General features: G+C 41.2%; 1 protein-coding gene across 13 annotated transcripts in view; it reads left to right on the top strand.

Annotated features, from left to right (window-relative positions):
- The window catches only part of MITF (melanocyte inducing transcription factor), a 217,268-nt gene that overhangs the window by 179,009 nt on the left and 12,588 nt on the right, over window positions 1-25,671 (top strand). For 9 of the 13 annotated variants that reach the window (XR_014454310.1, XM_083155997.1, XM_083156000.1 and 6 more), the window contains exons 3-7: window positions 9,827-10,042; window positions 12,521-12,613; window positions 15,272-15,389; window positions 18,091-18,147; window positions 19,413-19,488. Coding sequence is in view for 12 of the 13 variants with exons in the window: in XM_083155997.1 (XP_083012123.1) it covers window positions 9,827-10,042; window positions 12,521-12,613; window positions 15,272-15,389; window positions 18,091-18,147; window positions 19,413-19,488 (560 nt within the window). In the remaining variant the exon portion in view is untranslated. The remainder of the gene's footprint in view (window positions 1-9,826; window positions 10,043-12,520; window positions 12,614-15,271; window positions 15,390-18,090; window positions 18,148-19,412; window positions 19,489-25,671) is intronic. The other 4 variants (XM_083156005.1, XM_083156004.1, XM_083155998.1 and 1 more) reach the window with 3 other exon arrangements.

Raw genomic sequence — 25,671 nt, 5'->3', positions numbered from 1 at the left:
GAATCTTCAAACAAAGTCTGCTATGAATGAGTTAACTTCAAGCCAAACTGTCAGCACCAGAAATAACCCTGCAGCGCTGTTACACGAGAGTGTCTCCTATGAACAACACAGAAGGACACAGAACATCAGAGACATAGCGCACATGCGCAGAAACGAATGGTCGCGTCCGAACGCGCATGCGCACAAGGACCCATATGTTACTAACTGAAGTGTCTTCATAACGCTATAAGAACTTGGCGCACATGCGCAGTAGCGCTATACTGACGCCGGATGTGTGGCGGAAGTGGGGCGGATGTGATGTCACGCTCCTTCCAAACGGAGCTGACACACTCCAAACCTTACTATCCAGTCTTTCAGACTTTGTACAGCTCGTTTTTAGAAATGTATAAGTGGGGCCACTAGATGCCTCTTTTAGCATGTACCACGTGTCTCTAATCATTGTTTTGTGTTTAACTTGTACCTGGTCCAATTAAGCACTGCTAACGAGGGGGGCGGCACCATAGTCTCTATCCCTGTCATAAATACAGCCTCAGTCATTCAGTCCCTTACCCCTGACGAAGTCCTGTCGGACGAAACATGTTGGGATAAACTTCGGTCACCTGCTCCTCACCGCACTGCTCCAAGTTAAGCTGATATTTTTTACTTTTTGATTCTTCATTTTTCGCAACTTAATACCCTGCTATTTTAAAAAATTTTTTTTTTAGTGATCTTGCTTTTAGTTTTTAGTCAGTTACATACGTAGCATATTGGTTTTTAGTCTGGCCAGTCTGCCTTACTGACTAACTTTATCTCTCCCAACTCTGTCACACATTAAATAAATTGTCATCTTTTTAGATATATTTGTATTTTTCTTCTCTGTCTTTTTATATATATTTTTATATTCCTTATGTTTTATCTCATCTCTCTGTGTTAAATAAATTGTTCACCTTAATTACAATTATTGTCCCATGTTTACCTAAAACGTGCAAATAAGTCGCTATCCTAGTCCAAACCAAAACTTTTTCCATTTATATAGGTATTCATCTTATAGCCAATAAGCCAGTGGAAGCTCCCGTCTCGGTTTCCACCCCTATATGGTTATTCAGTGCCATGTGATCCTCTATATTTCATAGTATACACAGACAGAAGTATGGGCCAATGTGTAGGGTACCCTAGCAGTAGTGCTTTTCTCAATGGACATCATACCGCTCCAGTTGCTGTTGCGTCTCATGCGTGTGTGCGAACGGGTCCTGTCACACAGGATGCAGATTATCAATGATTGACAGTCTGCTTCCAGTCTGCGGAGACTGTCATTGCCGTTTAGAGGACGGAAGTGTCATTTGTAGGACAGAGATTTCCTGGCCTATGCAGCATTCAGCTTGTGCAGCACCATGGGTCCTAGGATGCAGCTCGGGTAACTACGGGAAGCAGAAGCTGGCTGCTTGTAATAGACACCTCCTGCTGCATTACCATACAGTGCTATCGCTTCCAAGGAAGCAGCAACGATTGCCACTCCAACCACATCTGCCAAACCCACAATATCCCTCATCTGATGCTTGCTAACTCCGACCTATATCATAAAGTAGTGCGGAAAACTTAGGGGCAGAGGTATCAAAGCTTGGAGAGAGATAGAGTACCAACAAACAGCTTCTGTCATTTTTCAAATACAGACTGTAAGACACAGATTGGTTGGTACTTTGGGCCTTATTCTTGGATGACTCGCAAGGCTGCAAAGTTCGCAGCCTTGCTTGTCCCCCAGGCGCCGCCCACATGGCCACCCCTTGCACGCCGCGATCCCCCGCTGGGCTGTGAATGGTTGATTTACATAATTATCCATTCGCAGCCTTGAATGCAGGGGAGAAATCATTCAATGGTTGGCGACCATCAAATGACTTCTCCAGCGCTCGCAGATCTGAGACACCTCTGTGGTGTCTCAGATCGCCAAGCACCCTGCGTGGAAAGCGGACGGGCAGCTGACATCCGCTGCCCGACCCCCGCACCCGCGTCACCGAGCCATTACCGTGGGAACACCTATGAAACGCTGGGGGCCCCCACCGCCTGCACTGCTAGGTGCATCCAGTTTGCCATGTCCGCTCGCACCAAGCATCTGCACATGTGCATGACTGCACATGCGCAAAAAATGGGTCCCCCGTGCGATTGTGCAGGGGGTCGATTAAATCGGAATAACCCCCTTTATCCAAACCTCTCAACATTTGAGAGCTTTACTGCCCGCTCCCAAAAAGTTTGCGTGGCTTCGCAGCCTGCAGCGGGGATCCATGTGCCCCCCTCCCCCCATAAAGGGACATGGCCAGCCCTCTGTGAGCTGCTGACCATGCCCCCAACCCCTCCGCCGGAGAGAGACTCACTGTGGCTAGCAATTGTATAGCGATAAGGTGTTTGTATGTATTCACACTACTTTTCCATAGGGATCGGTGATCTGCAGTGCAAAGACATCATGCCCGTGTACCCGGAGACCGGGGGTGTGTCTAGTGTCTATTGTTTGTGTATGCCTTCAATACACTTTAAATGATCAATCATTTCAACTTTGTTTCAAAATCCCATGATATTGCAATCTCAGAGAAAACAAAAAGTTCCTTTCAACTGGAAGAAGGGCCTGGAAAAATAACTTATTTTTAAATGATAAACTCTGAAGTCCTGCGGCCATTCTGCCAGAACAAACATCTTTTCTGTCTGAGACCCGCATGAACGTCCTCTGTAAATCTGTGGTATGTACATCCCCCTCAGCCAACGTTCTACTACCCAACATCACAAACTTTTTTTGTTGTTAACGTTAACATCAATATTTGCCAGAGCATAATGACTCTGCATAGACTAGAATGTTATTGTCAGATTAATGTACGGCACTATTATGAAGTCTGCGTAACTGAAAATGCAGATTCCGGTCACTTTATTACTGACCTGTTCAGATAATATTTTTATAGGCGTCTTACTTGCCACGTTGCGCTTTTGCCCCCCCCAAAAAACAGACTAATTATATTTCTTCTTCATTTCTTTATATTTTTTTGTCCTAATAATGAAATGAATAACTTCAATCAAACTAAAAAATGTTTTGGGCATGATTTGTTTGTCTACGTACACATACATATACAAAAACACACATTCATTAATACATTTAATTATTAACTGAATTAATTTTAACGAAAAACAAACAAAATGAAAAACAAAAAGTGAAGGATTCTAGCCTTATTTTGCCCCCTCTTTATTTGTGTTATGACCGAATTTAATTTTTTAAATGTATTTTTTGGCGCCAGGGGTTGGTAACGGGCGTTTCGTGGGAGAGCCATTAAAAATGCTGGACGTGCCAAAATAAAAATGCTGGGAGTGTCAGGGAAAATGCAGGCGTGCCCAAGTGTTTTAGGGAAGGTGCGCGATGGAAGCTCCAGTCCGTATATGCCTTCATCTATCGCACCGCTGAGTAAGTCTCTGGCTGCTTTGAACCTGCGATGACTGGTGAAAAATCAATCGATGTTGAGCCTGTTACGATGGGTTTTTAACATATTCGCACAGCTACAAATTGATTTGCAGCTGAACACATCTATTTGCACAGCGATCACATTAATTTGCAAAGGGGGGATTTTACTCTGGCCGGGCGGCATCTAACTGAATGCTGACCGTTGCAAATTCACGGGCGTCTCAGGTCTGAATTACTCCATAGTAGTAGTCACTTTTCTCTGGTAGGCACTCGTAGACCTGAGATATATGGCATCCTACATTTGTCTCACTAGCTTGGTGATGCAAGAGAGAGATAAAATACTAACCTGATTCTGAAGGGGCCTACACACGGGGAGATTTCCTGATTGTTCTAAGGGATGGTAGATTGTTCAGGATCGCTCAGCACAGATAGATGTCAGCGCTGTGTTCTGAGCGATCGGCCAGGGCCAGTGTTCTCCGGTGAGAATACTGGCCCTGACCGGTGATATTGCTAGATTTATCCTGCATGCTGGATATTAATCGCCAGGCGATAGGGATGCTTGGGGCCGCACATATCCTTTGCTAGGGCCCCTACACTAGGAGCGATGTAGGGGCGTTTTCCAAGCAATCTAGTGAGATCGTTTACAAAATGCCCTAACATCACCCCGTGTGTAGGCCCCTTAACGTCAATGTAGTCTTTAATCTCTTTAAGCTTTGACAAATCACCCCTCCCCCAGTCTATTGTACAGTAGACATTTTTTAAATAAAATGTGCCTTTAATTACTTTGTATCATTAGATGACTCATTTATTGGGTTATACAGTAACATGTTCTTATCTGCTGTGTACTAGATAAACTGGCGATTGTTCCGTCTGACTTCCCTTCTCTTCTTTGTTGCTCCAGGAAATGTGAAAGCTATGAAGTACTGTATATGTAGGGGCAAATTCCCTTACGCAAAGGAATCTTCCCCTTAAGTAGTAATTAGAATAGGTTATAATTACACTGATGGCAACCTGACAATCCCCATTCACCTAGTACAAGGATGTCAACTTGTACTTGACGGACCAAAGATCTAATTACAGAAAGTGAAAGCAATTTTTGCAGGGACACTGGTCGGTTTTACATTTGCTGTATATGGAGAGAGGGAGTTGTAAAGACAGGGATTGGAGGTAGGAGAAAATAGGAACTGGGGGTGCGGTGGAGAGTTTATGGACTAAAAACTGTCACAGCTCAAAGCACATGAAAACGGTCACAGATCAAAAGTGTAAGCACATTACAGAAACCATCATTTTGACCGCTTTTAACTAGTTGGTGTATTTGAGACAACTTGCATTTATGCCGTTCTGTCCCCCTATATTATGTCCGCCCCACATCTCTCATCTCACAATCCAAGTTACGCTACCATAAAACAATTGCTGGAATACAGAAATCTGATGCTGAAAGCCCTCTCTGCACTGTCTGGGCCCATCACTGCTCATAGATGTATTACTGGCCTTCATCTCCTCTTACCCTACATGCGGCAGTCCTTGTGTCCCGTCTATGCTTTGTAGGGTAATTGCATGGTACAAGCGTATAACCGGCGCACAGAAGACAAAGTACGTTACAGCTGAAACTGTGGATAGATAAGTTCCTTATCGGAATAAGTTATGGCCCTGTTTGTTGATGTACTTCATGTTTGTTCCACAGTTAAGGTTATTTGATATAGGTTTCATTTAAAACAAATCTCATTATACAGATGCATCTACAGTCTGGTTAATAACACAGACGAAGGCATTGTTTGAAAAAAAAAATATGATTTATAAGCTTTAAGGGCATGTAATAATTAATGTAGATATCAAACAGAAGGGAACGTGGTCAGGAAAAAGCATACTACAGTATTCCAATGGTTGGACATCATTATCTGCTCCAGGAAGACTCGGATAACATTATTTAGTAGCGGTTTTCATCGGGAGTGTGTAAGTAACTGTGATTCCCCCCTGGGTATGAAGCTTTCAGACTTCAGTGCAGGGTACTTAGCTTACTGTGAGCAGGACTATGTGGTTGCATCCGGTTGGATGGCAGCGGCTAATATCAGACGCTGAATTCATTGCGCATCTTTGTCTACGGATGGTTTCAAAAGACTCAGCTGCTTAGTCTTTCAGTGCCAGTACCTGGCTTCTCTTCTTGCTCTGGGCCAGATGTACTAAGCTTTGAAAAGTGATAAAATGGAGAGTGATTAACAACAATAAGCCAATGGTTGGCTGGTTGTTTGTCACTCACCATTTTATCACTTTTTGAGCTTAGTACTTCTGGCCCACAGTAACAAGAGACCAGCAGGGAGTGTGTTACACTAATGAGACATTATAGCCTCAAGTTGGACAAGCATTATGGAATGTATTCATTATCCCTTACCCCATTTACTATTGGGGCTTTAATGTGCCCCCAACCCACGCATTCCTCTCATATTCCACAAACACAGAAAGCAGAAGTAGAGTCATTTGTATGTCATTTATTTTAATCAACTCTTGGCATCACCAACTGGGATTGGATAGATAGATAGATAGATAGATAGATAGATAGATAGATAGATATGTTCCCCAACAGCTCCCACTGCAAGGGAGTCGGGAAAGACTTACAAGAGAAGGACTGGCCACCTAGGTAAGTATGGGGGCGGGGCTGGTCAGAGGTGGAGTATGGACAAGCAGGGGGTGGAGATATGCAGATTTGTTACACTAGAATACATATACCTGAGGAAAATGTTATAGTAGATGATAGAAATGTTGGTTTACACCTACCTGCTCCTTGGGTTTCAATGCATTGTACAGATGAGCTTTGTTTGCCCCTTTTTTTCTTTTTGTCTTTTGTGATATTATATTCTTTCTAGTGGTTAAACTAGATTAGATACATGTTTATATCTATATTTACATGTATTATATACATGTTTACCATTGGGTGATACATACAGTAAGGGCCCTTACAATCTTGTGCCTTGTGACGTACACACTAGGGGCCTGATTCTGTTTCACTTGCAAAAGCAAATTCACTCTCTAATGGACAAAACCATATGCACTGCAGGTGGGGCAGATGTAACATGTGCAGAGAGAGTCACATTTGGGTTTTGTTTCTGTGCAAAGTAAATACTGGCTGCTTTATTTTTACACTGCAATATAGATATCAGTTTAAAGTACAAACCCCACACAAGTCTAATTCTCTCTGCACATGTTACATCTGCCCCCCCCCCCCCTCCCCTGCAGTACACATGGTTTTGCCCATAAGCGAGAGAGTTGTTTTTGTAAGTGAACCAGAATCAGGCACTATATCTGATTATGACTCTGGGCCTGCTGGTTGTAGTGTGGTGTAATATGAACTGAATGAAGGACCTTATATTGTTACGTAATATGAACTGGGGACACTGTAATGTGGCATAATATGAACTGGGGACACTGTAATGTGGCATAATATGAACTGGGGACACTGTAATGTGGCATAATATGAACTGGGGACACTGTAATGTGGCATAATATGAACTGGGCACACTGTAATGTGGCATAATATAAACTGGGTACACTAATTTTAATCAGCATTAGCTGGGGGGTATGTGTACTGGCTGTCCTTACACAAACAGAGCCTTCTAAAACACCCAAGTGTATGCTGCACTCCAAACCAAGACAATAAAAGCCAGGGAATATTATAATAACATAGCCTTTGTAACTTTTGATTTTTAGGGTTCAATCACAGTGGGGTCTCAATTGTCCACTTGCACAGTTTCAACGGCATCCACATTTTCCACCTTAAAACCAAAAATTCTTAGAAAGAAAATTGTTTTCTATAGTTTAGTATATAGGAACACTTTATTACATAAAAGCAATGGTCCGGTTACAATAGAATTAATTAAAATGCGCCTCACCTCTGCATCAAAGGAGAGCGTTTTACAATATATTTCAATGCATTTCATCCTTTGTTTACAGTATTTAAGACTACCTCTATATAGGGGGTATTCAATCCACTCTGCTATTTCTGATGGGGAAACAGTGGTGGGCGCCTATTCAATGCTGTCATTCCTGACAGATCGACAGAACAAACTTTAAAAGCAGTCGGGCCCGTTTTGCTAAAAACGGCCGTGGTTTGTCGAGATCACAGCCGGATCTCGATAATCCATGGGCGTTTTTGTAGACACTCCCCCTTTTGACCGATCGGCAGGCAGGACATTGAATACTGGCGAGCAGAACGAAAACGTGATTGAAAACTACTTGGCTAATACTGACCTAATAGAGTTTGGTTTGTTTTATATATTTTTTTCTAAATAGATATGATTGAAAACAAGAAAAATAAATAGTAAAGCTCTCTTTTATATGGTCTCCAAAAAATTAATTGATATTTGATTATTTATTAGTTATTATTATATCATCTAGAAAACCCGCAAACAGGTCTTGGAGGTTTTACTTTTAGGCAACTAAGGCAGCTATACACCAGTAGTAGAGACTCATGCGTAGCAATTTTAATGCAAAGTCTGCTTTTTAAAAAGAACACACAACTTTTAACCTTATAGATTAGAAAGGCATACCATTGTGTATCAGTAGTACTGGAACAAAAGATGAATAGACAAACTGCCTAAAGCGTTTTTTCAATTTCACTTTGATAACACAGCCCCTTAAAGAGACCCTTTTGTGTATGAGGGAGCATGACGTCAAAGTCGTTTAAAAAAAATAGCATCTAAACAAATGGCTACACTTGCAATGCTTCCAAAAAACCTCTTGTATGAAGCGTTTGTTTCTTTACACGCGTAACTAATTAGCTGGGCTTATTATAAGCCTTACACTGCTGTAATGAAGTTTCTTGAGCACACTTTAAAATACTTGTTTGTGGTGGTTGTATAAATTTGCTCCAGAGCCAAAAGATCGTCGAAATTAAGGGATTTACTGTAGGTTAAAACCATTGGACTGGTAACATGTTGGAAATGCTTGACTATAACCATTACCAGGTGATTATCGTTTTCTTTGCACTTTGTTTTGTTCTACATTTTGTTACTGTTACATTATAGTTGACTACATATGGTTTGTAGTATTATATTGACATGTACATTACTTATTATGCTCTCCTTATGTAAGCACATACGGTATTTCAGAGCTTTTCATCCTTATTTTGTGCGGTTACCAAACTATCTTTGTAAATCTGCTTTGTGATCTGTTAATCTGTTTGTTTTTTAAATTAAATTGTGCTATATTTAAATGATGTTAGCTATGTCTAAAAATTATTAAGAATTTTAGTCTTTAGTGTTCTTAGGGGGCAGTCAATTTGCCGCTGTAATTGAATTGCTCGTCTGGCATGTTAAAAAGAATTCCCAATATCTGCCTCGTCTTCATGATCGCAAAAACACATTGATCGGTGAACTTATAACAGATCCTATGTAATTTCATCCAATAAATAGAAGACAATTTTGGGCACAAAAAAAATGGGGATTAATCTAATTGTGGAAAAATAAAAACAGTGGACATTTTTTTTTATGGAAGTCTGGTTTTATTCCCCCTTAGTATTTTATTTTTATGAACATAAATATTAATTAATTGAGGCTTCTGAAAAATAATATAGGAGTATGATAAATAATTAGTGTACGTATTGGTAATACAGAATAGATTAGCAAACACAGCATTATGGCATATGGCCTAAATAGTTTGGTGACCCAGTCCTGATATGTGCAATTTTGAGATCACAGGCTTTATGGAATACTGTAAAAATATATACTGTTTATAAAACCTACATGCAGCCTCCCTTAATAAAAAAATATTAATGATTAATCTTCTACCTATCTGTCTAACTATCTGTCAATCGATCTATCAATCTCTCTATCAATCTATCAATCTCTCTGTCTATCTACAGTATTTATCTGTCTGTCTATCTATTCCGTAATCTAGTTATACACGCAATTAGGTTATGCACTTTTTTTTACATTTACTTCCATCTGGATTTTTTTGGGTGGAAAAATAAAACCTATGAACCAATTATATTAATTTCATTCTTTTTAAGCATCTAATGCAAATCTGACCATGCATCAGTGATTTGTCTGTACCCATTGTGTTCTGAGTACTAAGATTGATGCTGTATTTTCCCCCCTTGATTTTCAAACTAGCGAAGAATAAAATTGTTTATTTCACATCTATAAATATAGTCTTTTAGTCACTTCCTTGCTTATATTTGAATTCCTGTATTTTATTTTGGATTGTCTTATATTTTGTTAGACAATGTGGTCCTACGGTTGTATTGGGTGTATAGAGCAATAAGCCGAGCAATTCGTTTGCTGATGCAAATAATTCTACCCGAAATTGCAGTTTTTATGTGTGTAGCACACGTCGGCTGCTATATTCTTGTTCTCGTCATAAGGAAGCAATGATCTTGAACTTAATTTCACTACGGGCCAATCACTGTTGTTTATTTGCCAGGTGCAGACTCACCTTGAAAATCCTACAAAATACCACATCCAGCAAGCTCAGAAACAGCAGGTGCAGCAATACCTGACAACTGCCAAACATCACAGCAAAGCACTAAGCTTGCCCTGTCCAAACCAGCCAGGGGACCATATCATGCCACCAGGACCAGGAAGCAGTGCGCCAAACAGTCCCATGGCTATGCTGACACTTAGTACCTGTGAGAAGGAGGTGAATATATCATTTATTCTACTCTCTAATTTATTAATCTGCCCTGTTACCACCATTTAAAATCCACAACATCATTTGTTTATTCTAAAATTAAATATTAACATTTTTTTAGCTAAAGTTAATTTTATAATAAAAAAAAATAATTTGTACACAATCAAGGCGTTGTGTTTTTATCTACATGTATTAACCAATTTGTATTAATTACAATTATAACTCGTGTGTTTAAAATAAAACATTTTTGAAAAAACACTAATTTTAGTTTACTTCTAAAATGCCATATGTTAGATACACTTTTGTGATATGGTCCGTAGTGATAACTCATTTTTTATTTGCTTGCTTAATATTTTATTACATTTTTTGGTGGATTAGTTCATTTTTTTATTTTTTATTTCCCTACGGTAATGTTTGCAATAGCATGCTGTAATGTTTTTTTTTAACTTAAATTATTTTGCTGAAAATTATCTCAGGTTGGAACTAATCTGTTTTATTGATGGCAATTATATTTACTCATTTAATTAAGGAACATGATATATAAATATTTCTTCTTCATCAAAAATATATTACAGTTTATTATGAAAATAAATTATTATTATTATTATTATTATTATTATTATTATTTACTGTTGTTATTATTGCTATAGTTATTATTAATAATAAGATTATTATTATAATTATTATTATTCTCAGCAATATATAGCATTTGTACTTGTGCATTTTCCCAACTGAATTTTCAAACACAGATTCAGATTATAAAATAAATATAGAATTTCAAAAACTAAATTTGCTTTTTAAAGAGATTATCAATAACTGACAGACCTTAGTTTGTATGTGTTGCAATATTTTTATATAAATTCAAGTACATCCTATTCTATAAATACATATGTATGAATTGCTATTTGGAATGGCTTAAAATATATATATATAGTTTTTATCCAAATGTTCAGTGCATTTAAAGAGCACAGTAATTAAAAATTAAAAATCTTAAACAATAAAGTTTAAGAATAGAATGTTTTGCTATATGTTATAGAATCACTATTGCCTTCTATTGGAGTCTTCTGTGTACCCTTAAATGTCAATGTGTAATGCTAGGTACACACCAGAATGATTTAGCCACAATTTCTATGCAATCTCGACCGATTGTATGTAAATTGGGCATGTTTTGGCATGTTTTAGATCCGATTCCGATCCGATGAGCGTCCCTGCTGGTTGTTAAGTCATTTTGCAGATCCTCCCTGCTGCAGTCAGGATTTGAAAATGATCCATTCAACTGGGTACAGATCGTGATCAGATCGAATGCAGATTGTGTGCCCCCACAGATCGTGCGACGATCATATGATCAGCTTACGGTCTGCTCACGATCATGATCGTTCTGGAGTGTACCCTACATAAGTGTACTGGCCACGTGGTAGTGGGTAAAGCAAAAAGTTTCTCTAAAGTGATGTAGGAAAGGTAAAGCCATGGGGACTTGATGAATTATCTAGGTCCATTTTAATATAACTATCATTAATTGAACCTTAAACAATGCATAAACACATAATCAACTGACTAGAGTTAAGAATATACTATTTGTGGTACTATGTCGCTGTGAAAAATGTAACTCTAGTACAGGTTGTTTATAAATAGGTGTCGTTAGTCTATCTATAATCTCTTTATAATAGGAGATTATAGATATAATCTTTCTTATAATAGTTGAGTTCTGATATAATCACTTCATTGTTCCCTATAAAAAAATTGTATATTTTAAGTCATAAAGAATCCTATACTGAAAAGTATTATTATTATTAGACGTTGTGATAAAGGTGGCCTTTATAGGGCACTTGTCCTACAGTATTGTACTTTATTTGGCCACAGAGCGCCTCCGTGATTTCTGTTATCATTATAATATACAGGAGGGGGTGCATTATACCATAGATGAATAAAAGGTACAATGTCGAAAAGTTGGTCTAAATGTCCACTGTAAAAATTAGCAGAGATAGGCCATAGACATACTGTATTTTGGCTACAATATAAAACATATAACTGTGGCTTTTTATGTATTTGCAAAGCCACATTTTCTCTTTACAACACTCTAGTACATTTTGTTTGTTTGTTTGTATAGGGTCGATTATTAGTAATTCTTTGGGGATTCCATCAGGAACTATGGGGCAGATGTATTAAGCCTGGAGAAGAGATAAACTGGAGATAAAGTGGAGATAACTTGGAAGAGTTAACGCACCAGCCAATCAGCTGTGTTTGAAATATGACAGTTGGGATCTTATTGGCTGGTGCGTTATCTCCTTCCACTTTATCTCCAGTTTATCTCTTCACCAGGCTTAATACATCTGCCCCTATATGTGTACTGTATATGGTAGACACAATTTTGTTTAAGAATTTATTTATTATTTATTTAGTTTCTTATATAGCGCAGCATATTCCGTTGCGCTTTACAATTGGAAATGGTAACAAAAACAAATACTTTAATATTTGTCTCTTTTTCAGATGGACGATGTTATCGATGACATTATTAGCTTGGAATCTAGTTATAATGATGAAATTCTCATGATGGATCCTGCAATGCAAATGGCAAACACGGTACGGTATACTTTATCATTAAAACTTAGTAAAATTCATTAATTTAATAGTAAAAAAGTTATTAATCATTTGGCAAAAAAGGAAACTTTTTTTACTACAATGTTGTTTCCGGTATGAAAACAAGTTTGCGCGCATTCAAATGGATGTTAAGTATAAACATCCATCCGCAGCCTTGCATGCAGAGACAAAATCATTTGATGGTCGACAAACCATTGAATGATTTTGCAAGCGCTCGCAGATCTCAGACACCTCTCTGGTGTCTTAGATCTTGCGGGTGCCTGTAAGGGAAGATGGCGGACAGCTGACATCCACTGATGTCAGATGCCCACCCCCCGCACCCACGTCAAGAACGCATTAGCATGGGAACGCAGATAGTTTTCATGAAACGCTGGGCATTCCCATGGGTGCAACCCCTCAACGCCACCCTACAGCCCACTGATTCTTGATGTTTAAGAACAATGACACACCGATTCTTAAGGTTTCAGAACAATGACATACTGGGTGAAATTTAATAGGATGAGAGATTCAGAAAGTAAGAGATTTGGTAAGAAATCTTCATATATATATTTTTTTAAAGCGGCAATCATTTACACTGCAAAACCAGTTTGATTTGATGATGAACCATTGATGAAGTGTAAATGATTGCCGCTTTAAAAAAACTGGAATCTTTCTGAATCTCTCATCCTATTAAATTTCGCCCACTGACTCTTAAGGATCCAGAACATTATCACATTCACCCTTTATGTTCCATAACAATGGCATACTGACCCTTATAGTTACAGAAAAATGACCCACTGACTCTTGAGGTTCCACAACAATGGTACTTTGGAAGATTGTGTCCCAGAACAGTGACATATTGACACTTGGTGGCCCAGAAAAATGACAGACTGACATTTCAGGTATCAGAACAATGACGCAATGACTTTTAAGGTTTTAGGACAGTGGCACACTGATACTTGGTTGCCCATAACAATGGCAAAATTATAATTTGGGTTTTAGAAAAATGACACAATGACTTTTGAGGCACACAGACACTCGGGTAAATTTACTAATGTAATACAGTATTGCTGCTTTCACACCGCAAAACCTGCTTAGACCAGGTATTTAAAACTTTTTTTAAATGGGTCAGAGCAATTTTACCCCCTTTCACATTGCATGTAAATACCTGGTCTAAAGCAGGTTTGCGGTGTGAAATCAGCATGAGACATCCCGGAGATGCTTTGGGCAGTGACCTCTTGGAGGTGTAGAGAGAGGGGATCAGACACCAGAGCCTGCACCTAGACTGCCAGCAGGAGCTCCCGCACTGCAGGCAGGGAGGAGAGCTGCAGGATGCTGGAAGGGTAAGGGTAGGGTGTCTGACACTGAGCGCATTAGCTGGTCCCCTCTGAGCCATCGCAGTGCATATTTAATGAGCCGGCCGCTCATTACATATGCGCATATGTAATGAGTGGCCGGCTCATTAAATATGCACTGCGCTGTGGGGACCAATAGTGCTCACTGCTGCCTGGGTACCGTTTAAGACCCGTTCAGACAGCAAAAAAAACGGGTCTAAAACGGGTAGGACCCTGCTTTTTTATCATTTCCAAAAAACATTTTTTTTTTTTAAACGGTAAAATCACTCTGCACCTTTCAGACCACACATATTACCGTTTTAAAATGGTTAAAATCGGCAAAATACCGTTTTTTTTAGTGAGGTCTGGGAGGGGCATATGTAAGATCAAAATAAATGTTATGACATTCATCAATATCCAGTGGTGTATATACAATGGCAGCAGGATATGCGGTATACACTAGCCCCTGGGTCCAAAGGGGCCCAGACTGCACACCCTACAGCATCAATAGATCCAACTGGATGTCTGCAATGGGCCCATCCCCCTATTCAGTCTGCCAGTGTCACCATTTTTTAGGTGATCTCTTTAAAAAGATGACACCCTTGCAGTTATTACCAAAAACTCCAGTACTGTAGCAGTACCACTTTAGATTGTGCTATCAGCAGAAGATAGAAGGGACGGGGCACTGTACGGTGTTTGCGTATGTGTGTTTGGAGGGGCACCCTCCCAGGAATTCACTTCTCAAACTATATATAAAGTGGTCTTATCACTTGCACCCAATTGAGACAGCAATGTGACCCATTCATTTGGAAGCTGTGATGTAATTCATGCATGAGGAGGTGGCCATTTCCTGTGCTCCATTATCTTTCTTATATTGGTTCATCCTATAAAATGGCTTCCTCCATACAGCACAAAAGATGAATTCTAGAGTTAAAGGCTTTTCCCTCAAAGTGGATAAAACGTACAGTCCTATGTATCATGTAGGCTTCCGCATAGTAGTGACAATAAATGTTATTTTCATGGGTATTACTAATATTTATTTTCTTTGTGAGAATTCAATGTTATGCCAGATACCTTTCCTGCAACCGCTTTCTGCAGCTCATTAGAGCAGTTTCAGGTTCTATTTTTTTCAGATTAAGATACCTGGATCGGTGCTTCCGATGTGAGTTATCGCTACTTTTCTTAATCATGAAAAATACATTGCGACTGTAAATTTGCATAGTCTCCGTTGACCCCTAAATTGCTCGTCCCATAGTGACGTCTTCATTTCTAGTGTGTTACATGCTGTAAATATGTATTAATATACATCCATTTTTTTTTCTTGCAGATGCCAGTATCTGCTAATTTGATTGACATTTATGGAAATCAAGGTATGCCTCCTCCAGGGTTAAACATCAGTAATTCTTGTCCTGCTAATCTTCCAAATATCAAAAGGGAGCTTACAGGTAAATTTTTTAAATCTTAGAGAGGTTGAGATGAGATTTTAGGCCCCACTGTTTCTATATTGCAAACCATTACCTTGCAATTGGACATCTCATTGACGAATGAAAAGGAAAACATACTCTGAGGTACTTCCTTAGAGTGATAAAGCTGAGGTTGAAATAATGCTTTGTACGTGTAGTGTTAGGGCAAGGATGGTACCTAATACAAGTATGTTATTTGAGGACAGGGGCCTGATTCTACCACGGAGCAGTAGCCACGCCCCTTAGAGGGTGGGGCCCTGCCCTATTCAGCAGTGCAGTGTGTACGGAGGGCCCTAATATTCACAACGGATTGTGGCCATGCCTCTGTAAGTTCTACTATATCACAACCAGCAGCAGCTCCTACCTCTTTTCATGGTGCCTGCAGTTGGAGGAGAGAACTGGTCAGCTTGACCCTGGAACTTGTGCAATGTATCTGGCAGGTACTAGGACTGCATCGCCTTCAGCCCATAGAAGTCAGGTAGGGCTGCCTGAAAGGCAGGGAGTGGCTTCCCATCGGAAGCCAGCTGTCTGCTAATCACAGCCCGGTCTGGAAGTCCCAACTAGAGAAAACACCTCCCAATGGTTCTGCCTGTCCTATGCTAACTGGCAGGTAGCACTTCCAATGGTAAGTCACTGCCAATCACAGTGTAGCCAGTGCAGTCATGAAAATATCAATCATTAATGATGGTATCAGCCCATTATTAGTTTAATTGTAAAAGGACCATTAGAATACCTATCATGTGAACCAGTAATAATTATGAGATTAGGAACCCCACATGTTAATGCATGAAGCCATGTTTACAGTCTGGCAATATCACCTCTTGGTGCCCTGGCAATATCATCTTTTCATTTTTAAAAGCTGAAGTAAATATACCCCTTAGTCCCACAGGAGAGCCGGGTTATATCCCAGGAGAACAAAAAATATGTCCGTTCATCATAATGACTTAAACGTATGACTAAAAATTATGTAGAGTTGTATAAAGAAAAACGTTTGCAATGAAAGTCATAGGAGGACATTTACAGTACAGGTTGAGTATCCCTTATCCAAAATGCTCGGGACCAGGAGAATTTTGGATAACGGATTATTCCGTATTTCGGAATATTTTAATATTTCAATGATGTATTTTGAAGTATCTTGCATTTATGCTGTATAAACACATAATATACACACAAATATATTTTATTACCACATAAAATACACACAAATATATTTTAATTGTTCAAAAAACAAGGTTTCAAAACGTGAAACAAAATGTGTGTACTATCTCAGCATTGAATTTGAATGCCAAGCAATCATTGTCTTGCACATATATAGTGCCAGTTACATATCATGTCCCCAGTGATGCTGTTACAAATGTCCCCAGTGAGTTTTTAGCAAAAAAAATATTTTTTTTCACTTTCTGGAATGTCCGTATTTCGGAATAATTCGGATAACGGATATTCGGATACGGGATACTCGACCTGTATACGGTTAGGAATTAAAGTAGTTTGAAGTTGGTCATAGGTGCAAGGGATGAAGACGCTATGGGGCACAAAGCTAAAGGGGGCCCATCTTTACTGTTTAAGTAATGTCTTACACACATTTAACACTCATCAGTTGCAAAATAGGGGTCCCTTAAAAAAAAAAAAGATAAACTTACTGGAAAGCGAAATAAGTAACAAAAGAAATCAAAGCTAGATTTTTTTAAATTGCTCCCATTCAATATACTTCTCAAAAATATAAAATAGTACTCCTTACTGGGGGCAAAGGGGTTAAACAAAAAGATCTCCCCCAAATCTGATTTGCATTACAGTTAAGTCTTTATCTCTGCTTGCAAGACCAGACCAGTGATCCTTATCTTGTTCACCTCAGTTTTGTTATTTTTTAAGATAACTAATGTAGTTAATTTATGTCCAATGTGAGGCGATGAGATGAACGACTTCACTAAAATCATGATGGACGTAGAGTGCCATCTAGTGGGTAGATGGAGAATTACTTTGACCTTGTCCGAGAATCAAATTCGATACTTTTGTGTAAGATTATTCCAGATTATGTCCATCCATTGAAGGCAATCTTTGCCTACGCAGTGGAAGGAGACATAGGGACTGAACCATTATCTAAAAATTAGTCAGCCTATCAATTCATTAAGAACAGTGACATCACTGATGTCACATGGGGGTTTATTCTAGTTCATTCTTTCTGACAAAATCCTTCTTAGATGGACAAAACCATGTGCACTGGAGGGGGGCAGATGTAACATGTGCAGAGAGAATTAGATTTGGGTGAGTTATTTTGTTTCTGTGCAGGGAAAATACTGACTGCATGATTTTACACTTCAATATAGATCTCACTTTGAAGAAAAACCCCACCCAAATCTAATTCTCTCTGCACAAGTTACATCTGCCCCACCCGCAGTGCACATGGTTTTGTCCATCTAAGAAGGATTTTGTCAGAAAGAATGGACTAGAATAACCCCCATGGTTAGCCTGTAATCAATAGTAATTCAACTGACAATATGGTTGTTTTCTACAAATGCACCTTAATGTTAAGAGATTTGGTATAGCATACGTTAATTTCTATTGCTCGGCGGTGGTCATTCGATTACTGTCATCATTTGTTTAAATTGTTGTTTTTTTAACTAAAATATAAATGCTGTAAGTTATCTTTATTATTAATATTTAACTTGGGAATTTGTTTTTTCAGAGTCAGAAGCAAGGGCCCTGGCTAAGGAAAGGCAAAAGAAAGACAATCACAATCTCAGTACGTTAAAATTGTTACATATCAGAACATCATATGTATATGCCACCAAGGTCTATGAATAAAATCTGTTCATTTAGCCAATGAATGGTATTGCTTTCATTCCATCTTGTCTTATTGAGTGAAACACCTGCGCATACTTAGTATACTTTGTGACAGTGCTAGAGCCTTCTAGTGTCCAGAGAACTGCTGGCTAGGGGGAAGGGGGTCCAAAAAAAAACAATCCTTCAAATGTTAAGTATCAGATTATCTGGTTACAAACTTTTGTAGAGCTCTGCAGAACCCAAATGTGATAACCCCTTAAAACAGGGCTGGCCAAACTGGCCCTCAAGATCTGCCAATAGTTCAAGTTTTCTAGATCCCCTAGGTGGTGCACAGCTGTAGTCATTACTAACTGTCACATTTCCCAGACCACCTAGCTGGTGCACAGCTGTCATCATTACTAACTGTCACATTCCCCAGATCACCTAGCTGGTGCACAGCTGTAGTCATTACTAACTGTCACATTCCTCAGATCACCTGGCTGGTGCACAGCTGTAGTCATTACTAACTGTCACATTTCCCAGATCACCTAGCTGGTGCACAGCTGTAGTCATTACTAACTGTCACATTTCCCAGATCACCTAGCTGGTGCACAGCTGTAGTCATTACTAACTGTCACATTTCCCAGATCACCTAGCTGGTGCACAGCTGTAGTCATTACTAAATGTCACATTTCCAAGACTACCTACAGTAGCTGGTGCACAGCTGTAGTCATTACTAACTGTCACATTCCCCAGATCACCTAGCTGGTGCACAGCTGTAGTAATTACTAACTGTCACATTTCCCAGATCACCTAGCCGGTGTACAGCTGTAGTCATTACTAACTGTCACATTCCCCAGATCACCTAGCTGGTGCACAGCTGTAGTCATTACTAAATGTCACATTTCCCAGACTACCTACAGTAGCTGGTGCACAGCTGTAGTCATTACTAACTGTCACATTTTCAAACCTGCTGCATTTATTCCTAACTGACACATAAAGTTCTACAGGTGGTCAGAAACACATGAATTGCTGATAGATCTCGAGGGCCGGTTTGGTCACCCCTGATTTAAAGTAAAGAGTATTCTTGCATGCATCCTCTGATTGATCTGGCTCATTCGCCCTTTCATGTGCTCTAATTAAGGTGGCTATTGTAACCCAGTGTTCATCTTCGTAATAAACAAATGCATGGCTGTTACCAAATATGTCTTCATCTTACAGTATGGCTTTTTTCTCTCCCTGCAGTTGAGCGAAGAAGAAGATTCAACATTAATGATCGTATAAAAGAATTAGGAACGCTCATTCCAAAATCAAACGACCCGTAAGTGTAACTGTAATTTCAATTTCAGTCTGCAGAAATGTTACTTTTGACAAAGTATAAATTTCTTTTGTTTTTTTTATAAATAAAACCATATAAGTAAGATGTCAAAATATGGTTTATGCTGTCCCCAGAAACTTAGGGTGAGATTTAATAGGATGAGAGATTCAGAAAGTGAGAGATTTGGTAAGAAATCTCCAGTTTTTTTAAAGCAGCAATCATTTACACTTCAAACATCAAACTGGTTTTGCAGTGTAAATGATTGCCGCTTTAAAGAAACTGGAGATTTCTTACCAAATCTCTCACTTTCTGAATCTCTCATCCTATTAAATTTCCCCCTAAATATTTATCCCGACTGCAGTAAAGGTGCCCATACACGGTACAACTATTGTATGCAATTTGGACTACATCGCATCTCATACGTTTTGCAACGCAATGAGATTCCATCTAGTACAAAAAGGTATGTGCAGCACATACTTCTTGAGCTGTGCGTGGGAGCACGCATCTTATCGCACCCGGCAATTGTACCATGTATGGGCACCTTAAAAGTGATACAGTTTTATCCCAATTGTTATTTGTCCTGAAAAAGTTTTCATGATACAGATGGAGCTGGCGTTGTCTTTGCAGAGGATGGCTGCAGAATCGCCAGCCGCCATCCCCCGCCAGCCGCCATATGCTCTGCGAAAGGGGACACGAGCACACGAGATGCGCGCGCGTCCACTTCCGACGGCGATTCCCCTGGGTCCCCGCTGGCTTGCCGGTGGTCACCCGGGGTCCCCAACGCCTCCCCGCACCCCCCCCCACCGCCTCCCCTAACCCTGTCCGTCTCCCTGAAGCGGAGACAGACAGGGTTCCCGTCGCCTCGCCGCCCGGAAACTGAGACGCACGTGCACGTGAGACGCATGCGCGTCTCAGTCAGATGGACGCCGGGCTGCTGGTGGATCGCCTGCGGAGACAGTCTGGCGATTCGCCAGCAAGAGGGAGCCCGGCTCCATCTGTACTTAATGATTTGCTCCAGCAACCAATGAGACTTGCTCATAAAGTGGTTATTTGCACTATGCTACAATTTCATGCAGGAACAAATCCTCCCCAAAGTCTATAGTTCATGTCGTAGTTCCTGCTGAAAACTGTGGCTGCTCATTTGGAACATTTACTGACATTGCAGCTTCTCATTGGTCCTTCTGCTCACACCTCCATTTTGCATCCACTTAAATATGATCATTAAAATATGGCCCGTTATTTTGGAGATGATAAGGGTTTTACTACCTATTGTCCTCTAGACTGCAGATGATGTCATACAGTCCTGGTTAGCCTATGACATGTATTGATGGAGCCATCCGTTTTTCACTCCACCGTAGCCAAACCTGGTTCTATTGGATCTGATTTCCATTATACAGTTAAATGTGTTTAAAAATCTGAATTTTGATGGGACGTTGCTGCTATTTAACATTCTAAGTTAGTTGCCTTTCCAGCCACTTATAGTGGCCCAAAGACACACTAGGCGTGCAAATAATTGTGTGTGACCTTTATTCCTTAACAGTCTAGTAAATGCCTAAGGGGAATCTAACAAGTATACAGGGGTCATCAGTTACACATTGTTGAAATTCTACATATTCCCCTCCAGCAGGGGCTGGCTGGCAACTTTTAGCCTGGGGGGCAAGTCAAGAGCACCGGCCTATATGTATTAATTAAAAAAATAAAAAGGACACCAAAGGCTGCTCCCCTGTATAATATCAGGACACCACAGGCTACTCCCCCTGTCTTATAATAATAATTGGACCCCACAGGCTGCTCCTCCTGTAGAATAACAGAAACCCACAGGCTGCTCTCCCTGTATAATAAAAGTATACTACAGGCTGCTCCCCCTGTATAATAACAGGACTCCACAGGCTGCACCTCTGCATGATAATAATAATAACTGGACCCCATAGCTGCTCTCCCTGTATAACAGGACACCATAGGCTGCTCCTCCTGTATAATAACAGGACCCCACAGGCTGCTCCCCCGGCATAATAATAATAATAACTGGACCCTAGAGGCTGCTCTCCCTGTATACCAGGACACCACAGGCTGCTCCCCCTGTATAATAACAGGACCCCAGAGGCTGCTCCCCCTGCATAATAATAACTGGACCCCAGAGGCTGCTCTCCTGTATAATAACAGGACCGACAGGCTGCCCCCCCTGTATAACAGGACCCCACAGGCTGCTCCCACTGTATAAAAGGACCCTACATACTGCTCCCCCTGTATAACAGGACCACACAGGCTGCTCCCCCTGTATAATAACTAGGCCCCACAGGTTGCTCCCCCCTGTGTAATAAAAGTACGACACAGGCTGCCCCCCTATATAAAAGACACAACAGGCTACTCCCCTTGTATAATAGGACCCCACAGACTGCTCCCCCTGTATAACAGGACTCGACAGGCTCCTCCCCCATGTATAATAATGGGGCAATACAGGCTGCTCTCCCTGTGTAATAAAAGGACACCACAGGCTGCTCCCCTGTATAGTATCAGGACACCACAGGCTACTCCCCCTGTCTTATACTAATAATTGGACCCCACAGGCTGCTCCCCCTGTAGAATAACAGAAACCCACAGGCTGCTCCCCCTGTATAATAAAAGTATACTACAGGCTGCTCCCCCTGTATAATAACAGGACTCCACAGGCTGCACCTCTGCATGATAATAATAATAATAATAATAATAATAACTGGACCCCAGAGCTGCTCTCCCTGTATAACAGGACACCATAGGCTGCTCCTCCTGTATAATAACAGGACCCCACAGGCTGCTCCCCCTGCATAATTATAATAACTGGACCCTAGAGGCTGCTCTCCCTGTATAACAGGACACCACAGGCTGCTCCCCCTGTATAATAACAGGACCCCAGAGGCTGCTCCCCCTGCATAATAATAACTGGACCTCAGAGGGGATGCGGGACCATTTGTCTACAACAAGAAGATAGACAGCCATTAGGTCGACACCATTAGTTCGACAACTCAATAGGTCGACATGATTTTAGGTCGACATACCATTAGGTCGACATACCATTAGGTCGACATGTAATTAGGTCGACACTACCATTAGGTCGACTGTGTCTAGGTCGACAGTCAAAATGTCGACATGGTTTTTTCGCTGTTTTTTTACCCAAATGTCGACACAGTCGACATGGACACAGTTTGAAGTGAACCGCAGCCCCTCGCATCGCTCGCTTTGCTCGCAATGCTTCGGGCACGGTGCCTTGCTGCGCTCGGCACACTATTATAATCTAACTCCACGCCCTAGTGGATGGTAGGGCATGAAATACCGCCTGTCGGCACATGTCGGCTCAAAAAACAGTGAAAAAAAACATATAGACCTTTTGACTGTCAACCTATACACTGTCGACCTAATGGCATGTCGACCTAATGACATGTCGACCTAATGGTTTGTCGACCTAAAAGCATGTCGACCTATTGAGTTGTCAAACTAATGGTGTCGACCTAATGGCTGTCTATCTTCTTGTTGTAGACAAATAGTCCGGATACCCCCCAGAGGCTGCTCCCCTGTATAATAACAGGACCGACAGGCTGCCCCCCCTGTATAACAGGACCCCACAGGCTGCTCCCACTGTATAAAAGGACCCTACATACTGCTCCCCCTGTATAACAGGACCACACAGGCTGCTCCCCCTGTATAATAACGAGGCCCCACAGGCTGCTCCCCCCTGTGTAATAAAAGTACACCACAGGCTGCCCCCCTATATAAAAGACACAACAGGCTACTCCCCTTGTATAATAGGACCCCACAGACTGCTCCACCTCTATAACAGGACTCGACAGGCTCCTCCCCCATGTATAATAATGGGACATTACAGGCTGCTCTCCCTGTGTAATAATGGGACCCCACAGGCTGCTCCCCCTGTATAACAGGACTCGACAGGCTCCTCCCCCATGTATAATAATGGGACAATACAGGCTGCTCTCCCTGTGTAATAACAGGACCCCACAGGCTGCTCCCTACTCCCTTTTACCTGATCTTGACATTGGAGTCGGACACCTACAGTAGGCGGGCTGCAGCGCAGGCTGGAACTGTTTAACTGAAGTAAGCTGGAACGCAGAGAGCGCACCGCCTCACTGGTCTCCATAAACATGGCCGCCGGCCTCCTGCACTGAGGACATGTCTAGTGCAGGAGGCCGGCGGCCATGTTTATGGAGACCAGTCCGAAACTGGTCAGCACTTAGCCGTGGCTGCAGCAGCAGCCACCGAACCAGGCGGCCCGCATACAATTCGATTGAGCAGCCCGGGGGGCACATGGCATCCTGGCCCCCGGCCCAGCCCGCCCCTGCCCTACAGTGCCCCTAAAAGCTGCTAAGTGACTATAACTAGGCAGAATGTAGGATCTCCGTTTATAAGTTTGTGGGTGGAAGTTCTTATCCATTCTTGTGACATGATAGAGACAGTCTACTGCATGGTTATAATCTTCTACTTCACATTTATACATAGCAGTTGTAGCTACACCAACCAGTGTTTTGAGTAAATTTACAAAAGCTTCTAACAATAAAAGAGGTGATATTGCTCAACCAATCAGATTCTGTCTTTCTTTTCTCTATTCCATCCTTTAAAATGATAGACTTAGGGGAGCGATTTATCTGGGACTCTGACTGTCGGAACGTCCGGGCCATTTCCGATTCTTATGACGGTAGCTCGACAGTCAGAATTCAATGATCTGGCTGTTGAGTGTCGTAAAGTCCTTGGATGGGCAAAAAGCAGCAATTATTTTTGAAAAACGGCCATGGATTCGACAATCTGTGGCCGTTTCCGACAATACAGATTCGCCTCCATAAGGAGGCGGGTCTGGAGCACGCGAGTCCCAGCCAGGTTTGAATACTTAACTGTCGATATTTCCCTTGTCGGAAATATCGGCATAGATTTACTATCCCCCATAATATGATTGGCTGCTATGGACAACATCACCTCTTTAGCTTTAGTAAATTTACCCCTTTATCTCTTCCTACTCATTTGCATTAGGTATGTTTATTATGTAGTTTCTCCTTACATTTATCGGCACACGCAAACATCTTCTTAACAGTGGGACAATCATAAATATAATTACAGGTAGGTGTTTCAGCCATTAAAAGCACCTAATGGTCCATTTGTGAGTACTTAATTTAGTAAAAGATGAGTCGACATAACAAACGTAAAGACCTACCTATTGTTTTCTTTTCAAGTCACTCAGCTTTTTTAGAACACTAGAAGGTTTATATGAATTCAGACCTTCAGTTGAAGGACAAACAGCCTTAGTCAAGAATTGAGATAACTGCCGCACTCAATGGCCTCATTGTGCATCAACTTCAAATCTTATGTAGGGTACACACCAGGACGACCCGCTCATGATGCACATCGTGAGCGGGTCGTCAGTGTCTCGTCCGACCCGCTCACGGTGACGCGGGGGGGCACGACCCGCTCACGATGTGCACCGTGAGCGGGTCCGATCCGATGGCGACCCGCACCCGGCTGTATGGTCGTCATTGAGATCCTACCTGCAGCAGGTAGGATCTCAATAACGACCGACCCGCGGGACCGCGCATCGGATCGGTATCGGTCCACACCAGGTCAGAAAAGGGCCCAATCAGCACACAATCTACATCCAATTGATCGGAATTGGATCTAGATTGTGGGGATCGGGCCCTAGTCATCCTGGTGTGTACCCAGCATTACTGTACACAAACCTATTTAAGAGAGGGATCTGTTCAATGAGCATAAGACTTTGAGATCTTAATCAGAGATCTCCAGATAGTTGGCATTTTATTGGCCATGCCATTTTTTTTCAACACTGAGCCATGTAGACCCAGAGGCTTCCAGAGATCGGAGAAGCTGAGAGTCAGCATGGCTCCTTTTTCCTTCACACTCACCATACCCTGGTGATATTGTTGAATGTCCAACACCATCCCTGCTTGCTTTTTTTTAAAGATGACCTACTGTTTATCTAGACCTCACACCAACAATGAGGAGCATTCAGCTATACATTGAAGAAATAGGTGGGATAACAGACCACTTGGACACAAAGCTTGAGAACTCTCATGCCAAAAGGATTTACTGAAAGCCCATGAAGAACATGTGAATGTATCATGCAAGATAAAATAGTGGATTTGGAAGAGAGGTTGAGAAGAAGTACATACAAACCTAAAACCCACCTCTACT

This window comes from Crinia signifera, chromosome 8 (genome assembly GCF_055691185.1).
Source record: "Crinia signifera chromosome 8, ASM5569118v1, whole genome shotgun sequence".
NCBI lineage: Eukaryota > Metazoa > Chordata > Amphibia > Anura > Myobatrachidae > Crinia > Crinia signifera.
The sequence above is the reverse complement of the archived record's forward strand: the minus strand, read 5'-3'. Positions and strand labels throughout refer to the sequence as shown.